The sequence below is a fragment of the Stegodyphus dumicola genome, chromosome 7 (assembly GCF_044657685.1).
Source record: "Stegodyphus dumicola isolate Sdum_Otavi_A_Nest chromosome 7, ASM4465768v1".
NCBI lineage: Eukaryota > Metazoa > Arthropoda > Arachnida > Araneae > Eresidae > Stegodyphus > Stegodyphus dumicola.
Window position 1 is genome coordinate 92,748,837 of NC_140774.1, and position 9,660 is coordinate 92,758,496.

General features: G+C 31.8%; 1 protein-coding gene across 1 annotated transcript in view; it reads left to right on the forward strand.

Annotated features, from left to right (window-relative positions):
- LOC118185789 (uncharacterized) overlaps positions 1-8,955 on the forward strand; it is a 33,088-nt gene extending 24,133 nt beyond the window's left edge. Inside the window, exons 3-4 of the mRNA XM_035355696.2 lie at positions 4,587-4,736; positions 8,340-8,955. Of these exons, the coding sequence (XP_035211587.1) occupies positions 4,587-4,736; positions 8,340-8,713 (524 nt within the window). The 3' untranslated portion in view covers positions 8,714-8,955. The remainder of the gene's footprint in view (positions 1-4,586; positions 4,737-8,339) is intronic.
- Positions 8,956-9,660: the final 705 nt, after the last annotated feature.

Sequence of the window (9,660 nt, forward strand, 5' to 3'; positions counted from 1 at the left end):
TGCAATTAATATGTGTTTTTCTTTCTCTTTTTCAACTACATGAATCAGTTGTTAGAAAAAATGTGAATAGGTAGTTATAAATTCAACCATACATGATGGCGTTAATTAAGGAAGTAAACTGCGTTGGTAGAAGTCGGAGACTTCAGTCATTCTGTAAGTCTGTAGAAGTGTTTATCATACGAAGGCTTTACAAATGAAGCATTTCGCCCCCTATTAGTGTTGAATTATTATCTGGTAAAAGATGTTGTTTAAAGAGTTAATGGCATTCTTTCCACGTATCGTTGTCCAACAGTTTCGAATTTGAGTTTTCAAGCGTCCAGCTTCGAAAAGTACTTAATAATCTACGCAGTAGTGCCCAAATCAAAATGTTGGAGATGATATAGAGCAGATAGACCTTCTATATTATATAGTCTATAAGAATAGACCTCATTCATTCTATAGACCTTTCTCACTTTTCCCAACTGTGTTGTTTCTCGTCAATCACCCTTTAGGGGAAGGGGAGGGAAATGTAAGGAATTAAGGGTTTCCTTTGCATGTATTCTCTTGATGTTCCAGCTTCGTAATGACATTACCCTTGTACAGCGTAATGTCCAAAACAAATAAAAGCCCAATGATGAAATACCTGGTAAATAAGAAAATCCGTTAATATCTCACAATATTATTTCAACTTGCCTGGAAACAGATGGTCAGCCATGAATAAATGTTATCCTGTTTTGTCACAGATTCCGTTCTGGAGATTAAATTGAAACATACTCCTGGAAAGTCCAATGATATATCTAGTTGTTTGCAATAAAGATCAATGCTGATAATTTATTTTGATCACAGGTTTATTGTAATGGATTGCTCTCTTGAAAAGAAATCAGTAACATATTCTTAGCTGTGTCTGGTGTAAGAAGGACTTCATAAGCATTCTTTTCTCTTCTGTACTTCTTTCTACTCTGTACTACCTATGTACATGATATTATTACTGTAAATGCGATGTACTTTTGTACTTGTTCCGTTATCTCAAAGTCAAGCAATACACGGACTGTAGACCAGCTGAGCTAACCTCAGTATTAGGCGAGAGAAGGACCTCCAGTCAAAGTCCTCAAAGAGAGGTAAGAAGTATGCCAATCATGCTACCATCCCAAGGGGTCCAATCTCAAGATGGAAGACTTTAAAAGAGAATTCTCTAAACCACTACTGCACTGAACAACCAGAGTCACCACTGCCGCCGACCAGAGACTACAGTGATGGGAACGATGGTAACCTGGATTGGTCGTCAAAATGCTTCCGCCAGTACTACGTCGACTATGACCCATACTTCTGTGGTCCAACCCCACCGGGCGGAGTACAGAGTCATTACCTATTTCCTCACCAGACGTTCCACCCAGCCTCTGGTGGGGGAATACAGTTATTACCTATTTTCTCACCAGAGGTTCCACACAGCCTCTGGTGGCGGAGTACAGAGTTATTACTTCTTTCCTAACAGATTTGGGTCTTCGCAACCCCCCTGGTCCAATCGTATGAAACGATCTTCCTTCGGGGTTTCGGAACCGCCAGGCTCAAAATCATTCCCCCTCCCCGAGTGCTACTGCCATAGTACGGTACTAACTCAGTGTGTACACGCCGGGGGTATTGTTACGGTCAAGAGTTAAATTTTTATTTTAGTTATTATTGTACTGTAAAAATTTACTTGTTTAGAATGTACGGGGAAAAAAAAAGAAAAAAACGTATTATTTGTAATGGCAAAAAAACTCATTGTTTGTCATGATTCAGATCTGAGACAAAAGCAACTGATAATATACAATGCTTCTTTATTAACTGTATGGATATCCATATGCTTAAATCCAAATTAATTTCATTACTAGCAATAAATGCAACTGAATTACTAAGTTTATATGCGTATAATGTTTTAGTCTTCATGGGAATTATTAATAAAATAGCAGATTAATACACATTCTTCACGCAGTTTTATGTTTATTATATGTTTATTCTTGTGAAAATTTTTAAGAGAGGAAATAAATAGAGATGAGAAAACAAATACGGAATACAATACCGTATTTGGTGCCTGTCTATCAATATTTATATCTCAATTGTTCTATAAGATATGAAACACTGTAGGAAACACACAATAAATAAATTCTAAAGTCAACTGGAAAAAATTATTTTTTTTTCTAAAAGAAAGAAATTTTAAAAAAGGACAAAAAAATCTGAAAGGTTTCAGATTTTAAATTACGTCCAAAGGAGCTTTTTTTAACGTTTTCTGTATTACCTTTATTTATTAAATATCATGTTCTACGTACTCAAACTATAAAATTCAGTTCAACAGCAATATCGCAAATGAATTTTAATGAGCATATCTTTAGAATTCCCGATATAGAGTCTTGCGCACTTGGAGATGAAAATGTATTTTTCTTTTTCCGTACAGTGTTGCCATTGCTCGCTTTGAAATCCTTTAGTTTTTCAATCAAAAATTCGTTGAAGTGTTACAAAATCTGAAATCGATAATAAAACAAATTTGAAATTCAAGTTAGGGCTTCCACACGCCCAAATTCTGTGGAAGATTACGTTATTCGAATTTTGATGGTTCTAGGTACCGTTGTTTTATCATATTGCGGGAAACATACATACATTTATGGAGCTTCTTCATTATTTAATTTCTTTAAATATAAGACAGAGCGATAATATAAGGTGGCAACGATTTTAAAAATGATACAGTCTTTTAAAGTTTTCAACGCACAGTGCCAAAACGAAATTAATAGTCCTTCAGGACAAATTACCCCTTTGGATTAATAATTTTAAATGCTCTCTATTCGAATTACATTAGTTTCAGATGTGAAAAAATTATACCATGCACCCAGAATACTGTAGGCTTCCTTAGCTTTTTGAAAGTAGAGTACTCATGGGGAAAACTTTCGTAAACAGATATGGCTTAAAGTGAAGATGCGATTACCACTTACTTATAAAAGAATTTTTTTATGCATTTTCATGCATTCAAAGAAACCTATCAAATCATATCAAACTACGTTCTAAACAAAAATATAAAAGAACTGATGTAGTAGTAAATATACAGTTCAACATATGAGCTGTGTAATTTCAGTTACGTGAGCTGAAAAGAAAGCAAACATATTGGAAGACTTACAGTTAGTGGCAGTGACGATGGTGTCTTTAGTCGTCAGAGATATAGTAGTGAATGATAAAGTTTTTAATGGGTGTAGCAAAAATAAAATAAAGATCAGCTTATCGGCATTGGTATCCATAAGAGTATTTGCGTCTACAATTTTCTCACCTGCTTGACGAATCTTTTTTTTTTTTTTTTTTTTTTTGTTGTTGTTTTGTTGCGAAAGTTGAAATAATACATGTGGCAGGTAAGACATTTTTTTCCAGTTGGTATTCTTGGTAATCTTGCAAAAAATTGCTTTATACACATTTGCTATGCAACTAACTTACTGTTTGGCAGTTGTATAAAACACTGGACAAATAGTCAGTTTACTGGCGTAATACCAAGGAGGACGTCGATTATTAACTCAAAATTACTGTTAATCCGACGGCAGTTAAAAAGAAACATTACAAAAGAATAACCCATATTATAATTATCAGAAAACATATTGCTACCGTTTGACAAAAATTTTCAAGCAGTTTAATCCGGAGAATAACAGACTCTCTGAGACTCAATTAGTTAACAAACTAAATCCATATTAAAAATTTAAAAAAAAAGCATAGGAAAACTAATGGAACATTAGACCTCATCAGAAATGAAGAAAGTAAAATACAAATGGGGTTAAAGATAATTCTTACGAGACGCCTTGATAAACAATATCACTGACTTAAAATTCACGTAAAATAATCAGATGGACCTTTTGATTCTAATAGTACAATATTTATAATTTTGGATTGTGCAAATAAATTGTGCACTTTTATGGATAAAAAGAAATCTCAAATGCTGTGACATTATATGCTGTCACTACTGCTATCTACATTTTACTTAGAGGTTTTGTTTTACACTCATAAGTTCAAACAGTCATTTTCCATAGTTCTGAAATAAATAACACCATTTTTCTAGGCAGAGACAGGTCAATTCGCAATTTGGTTAATCGGGAATTAATTGTACTACAAAAGCGAAGACTCCTTTCAGATATTTTCATTAATCGGAAAAAAGTAGTTTATGTCTTCGATAAAAGTGAAATTTCGTAAAGGGAATATTAGTAACGTAAGGTATATTTATATTTAGATTAAATAAAAAATCAGCGTACTAAAAGTGAAACACACCATTCACACCAAATGAAAGCATGACACAGCAGGTGATTTAAACATGAACTTGAAATCTCCAGTTGAACCAAAAACATTAATTTGAAATCTACAGTTGAACCAATAAAACAATATATCAGATATTATCTTAATTTGAATGAGAGATTCTGAATCATTGTTTTAATTTCTTATATCCGGAACAAATAAAAAACATTTTGGAAGCGCCCTTAGTTTGGGGGATGTTTTTAGTTTGTTATTTTTGTATCAGAATTTTTCTTTTCAAAGAAGAGTTCTTCAGAGAATATGCGATATTTTATTATTAATATATTTGTGTTACATGAAGTTGTGATTTCCAGGAAGCAGCAGCGCTGAAAGCAAATCCAGCAGCGAGCAGAAAGAAAGCGGCGAAAAAAGTGAAGGTAGTGCTGAGAAAAGCAGTGCGGAAGAAGGTAGTAAGGAAAGTAGCGGTGAATCAAAGAGTTCAAAAGAATCTGGTGAAAATAAAGGTAATTTCTGACAGATTCTTTTATATTATCATTTTCTGACTGAATTAATATACTTTAAAAACGATATAAAGGAGTGCAAAAACCATTTGGTAAATTATTAAACAGTGTCACAAAATTTCCCCGATAATAATAGCAAAATACTTCTCTGAGACTCTTTCCCTTAGTGTGTGTCTTTATAAAGCCACAAAATGAATAAAACAAAAGAGTAGTTTGGGTACTTCCTCCTTTAGTGTCCATCACTCCTAGTCGACAAAACTAACAAATTTAATAACCCACCTAATCTATTCAAATGTCGCCAAAACGCTTTAACAAGGAAATGCAATAATTTCTCAAGGTAACCTCATATCCTGGAAATTTTTAATTAATATCTTCTTATCGTTTCTCATTTCATTGAGTTATTCACAATAACGTAATATCTTTAAATGAATTTGTTAACATCATTACTTGAATTCGAATTAATAAATTCCAGTGTAATATTTTTAAGACTTTGAAATAATTTTAGAAAATTATGCGAAATATGTTATGATATTATTCATGCATCGTTCATGTGCGGTTAGTGTCCTAATCTGACTCTTTTGACAGGAATATCTATCAAATACACTTATAAATTCTTTTTGTTTTGTAGCTGATCAACTAGATGATAAATATAAATCTAGAACAGTTTTAATATAGTCAACTGATGCAGAAATTTAACTTACTGATATGCTGCTTTTTGTTATACATTTGCTGTAAATCTAAATTCGTCCTTTTTTATTTTTATTTATTTATTTATTTATTTTACAATTTTTCTATCGTTATATTGATTTCTATGGCGCAGGGAAAGTTTGTGATGAGATTTTCGAAGTCCATGAAGGTCCACATTATCAAAAATGGTAGCAGACTTTTCTAGCTGTAGAGATTAACATCTAGGCTTAACGAAAATTAATAATGTAAAATTCCTCGATAAAACTAATGAATTTTCCGTGAGTAATCATTATTTTAAAAAGGAAAATGTCTTTAGGCTTTTTTACATGACTTTTGCAAAAAATAGCGAAGATTGCTCTTATTGTTGTTTTATCCTGTCGATGCTCTTTCTTTTTTTTGTTTTGTTATTATCTTTATGACCCCATTCTTAGCCACCTCTTCTGATATCGACATTTCGTCATCTATTATTTCTCTTTGATGGGCACTCTTTGTCACCACATCCGCCCTTTCGTTCTTTGTCGCTTCCTAGTGATCTGTTATGAAATTCGTATTAATTTCGTTTTTTGCTATTTGAGATTTAAGGAACAATTTATATCGATATTTCTTCTGTGGTAGACATGACAGACAGAGTGTTTCATTTTTAAGAAACTTGTTCCCACATGAAATACTTTTGCATTGCTCGTAAATCGAGCTGTTTTTTATAGATATGCTGTAATTATGCATAACACAAGCTGCTCTCACTTCTATCATTAATTTAGTACTCTGTGGTATAAATACTACTCCGTCTTCACTTTTTGAGAGTACTTTTCTCTATCGTATGCCGCGCTACTGTAGAAACTTTTTCCTATAGTTCTTTAGGCCAAGCAGTTATGTCGCCTTTTGATATTTTTTTCTTCGAAAAATATCAATGTACAATATGGAACGGTAATTCGCTTCCAAATTTATTAAAAGAATATACTTTCCTTACTGTCGAGTGAGCGGTCATTCGCCAAAAAGGCGATAGCTGTCTTAAGATAAATTTTAACTTTCTTAAAGCTTCCAATGGGAATTTTTCTTGGAAGCATGGAAAAAAAAATCCCATTTTTAGGGAAAAAAGATAATTATTCCTTTCTTCTTGCATATTAAAAGTGAGTTTAATTTTTATCATTTCCAAACGTTTTTAAATATATTTTGTTTTCCAGAATTTATTCTTAGTTGTATATAGGAAGGAGGTTTTAGGAAATCTCAAAACTACTGTTGAAGAATTCAGTGCAGGGAGTTCGTTACCACTGCTCGTTCGATTCTTTCGGCTCTTCGCTCGATCGTCGTACTCTCAAAACTGATAGAATTTTATTCAGAATCTTAACTAATTTAATATTTTAAACCTAATTTAAAATTTTACATTGATGTGTTCTTTTTCTGTTTAAAATTTAAAGAGCTGATGATTATCATAACTATAATGAATTACAATAACAAAACCGCTATTTCTCTTTCAAAATTATTAGCTGATTGCCTTATTTATTGTTAATTGCAATATTTTGAGCAACATAAAATTTTAAATCATGAAGTCTGTTACATGAAATCTTTTAACTGCTTGCTTTAGATTGAAAATTATAGTATCAGCTATTGATTTATTTTTTTAATCATATTTCATTATTTTTAATATGTATGAATATAACCTAAAGTATTTGACTGTGTGTTGAAAGAGAACTTCTTTACGATCAAAATGCATTAAAACATTATCATGAAAAGAAGAAAGACAAGTATTCATTTTATTTTATTAAGAAAAGTTTTCGGCAGTCTTAGCAGTTTTCTATCTCCCTCTTTTCTCTCTCTCTTTTTTTTTTTTTTTTGGTTTTTAATTTTTTTTTATGATTTAAAACATTGCTTAATTTTTATTCATTTAAAGTCAAAAATTTTTTGAAAGAACTTGAAATAAATCTGATAACAGATATTTCGTAAACAGGATTCTATACGACTAATTTGATTCGTCGAATTTATAAGCACTGTCGGTACTTCCTAAAAGAATTTCACATTGAATAATGAAAAACACATGAAAAGAACCAAAAACTTACTTATTCACATTGCAAATTTCTATGTGATTTCAATTTTGATTGAATATCTTTCCTGCGGCTACATAGACACATATTCAAAGAAAGATGAGTTCTCCGAGTTCTACCAGTGTTGTTGCAGTTGGGGTATAAAGTAGAAAGTGGCTCTTAATTTAACTTCAAACAAAGAAATCACATGGCAGAAGATCTTGATAGTTATGCTTTAAAATATGTAGAATTAGTATGACTTCGCTTGGATGTGCGTCGTTTAATCAGTGGGTAACAGAATATGTGCAGTGTATAACAAAAACTGAGTGAGGTTTTAGTTTATTTCATGTTATTACTGTATTTATGATTCTTTTAAAAAATAAAGTGTTTTAAAATCCGATGAATTATTTACATTGGATAATACATAAACAGCAAATATTAATCACGTATATTTGCTAAAAATAATTAAAAAGATAAAATTTATATATTACAACCTAAGATTTACACATCAGTGGTGAACATCGACATAGACCGAATGCCATATCTGTATCTATATTTTTTCTGTTGAAGGGTGTTTGTTATATTCGCCTAAAAAACTGTTACTAAGGCAATTCAATACATGTATTGCTGGAAATGCTATTTGTTGTTGGAAATTCTGTTAACATTTCTTTAACCATTTCGCATACAAACTTCAAATTACTTACACTATAGATATAAAGACATATAGTGATATAAAGACATATGCCTACAATATTTTATTTGTTTAAACGATCTCTTTCTTTTTCATACTTTTCCACTGATATTAATGATTTGAAAAGTAACTATAATTATTGCTAATAATTGCAATAGTCGTATATTTTAAAATTTATATAACTAATACATTTATTTGCCTCTCCTATAGCATCCAAGAAAAAATCTAAGAAACCAAAATACCAGTTTCCTGCTTCCTATTCCTTCCCTCCAAGGACACAACAGCAGCTGGTTTACACAGCTCCTGCACCTTATCAGCCTTATACAGCTTCCTATTCCTTAGTTCCACCTTCTGCTGCTGCTTTTAAAACGAGCTACCAGATAGTGTCTCAAGTTCCAACAGGTTATGTAAACCCTGTTGTTAAAAGCGTCATTTCTGCTCCAGTGGCAAGAATAGTCTCGAGACCTTCAGTGGTTTACCAAGCTCCAGCAGTGGCCAAAAGTATAAGTGTAAATCCTGTATCTCGTCTTGTCCAGTCAAGCTACTGGGGACCTAGTGGAAACGTAGCTTATTACAAGGTTTGAAATATTTTGCTAAAGGAAAAGATATCGAAAACAACCCGAAGAAAATAATGACTTAAAACACTGGAACATTCACAACTCTAAAATTTAAAAATATCCCTTGTATATTTATTCCTTTATTATGCATATATCATAATTAACTCATGAAGATTTGTCAAAGGCTAATATCGAAGGGGAAATAAATGATTTTTTAGCACATATGTAGTTTTTTTATAAAGTTTAATAAAATACCTCAAAGAAGAGTGTTTAAGCTTCCTCATTTCTAAAGCATTTCGGTATACGTTTTCCGTTCAGCATTTCTGTTATATACATTAAAAGAATACTTTTTTAATTCTTTTAGTTGCAGCAAAAGAAAAAAAAAGTTATTTTCATTTATTGTTGCATGAACGCATGAGCCCTTATTGAATTTTTGTCTAATCAGTTAGTTGCTCGTTCTTTACAATTGGAACTAAGATACTACTGTATGTATGATTAAATTCATATGAATTCCCTGAAAACTACTTAAAAAATCAATTGTCTGCGTTTTGATTCTGTGAAATGAGTGCAAAATTTGGAAAACAAATCGGGAGTTGTAAACAAACTTGTATAAAAATTCCCTTAATATTGTAATTTGATTTTACATAACTCACAGTTTACAAATAGTATTAGAGGATTCGGTAATAAACATAATTAAATGAGTTGTATTGAAATGTTTTCTCATAAAAATTATATGCTTTTTATTACCAGTCTCCCCTTCCAAATCAGCAAGAATTAAATGAGAATGGCAAAGACTTATGCAGGTGTCAAAATACTAAAAATCGGCCAAGTGTTTTGGATCACGATGGGCAACAGGCTGTTCACGAGCGGCTTTTGCTGTGTGGAAAAATTATTCAGCTCAATGCAAGCATTTTACATCAGTCAAAAAAATAAAAGTATTTTCCAAATCGACTCCAAAATTTAGAATTTTTAAA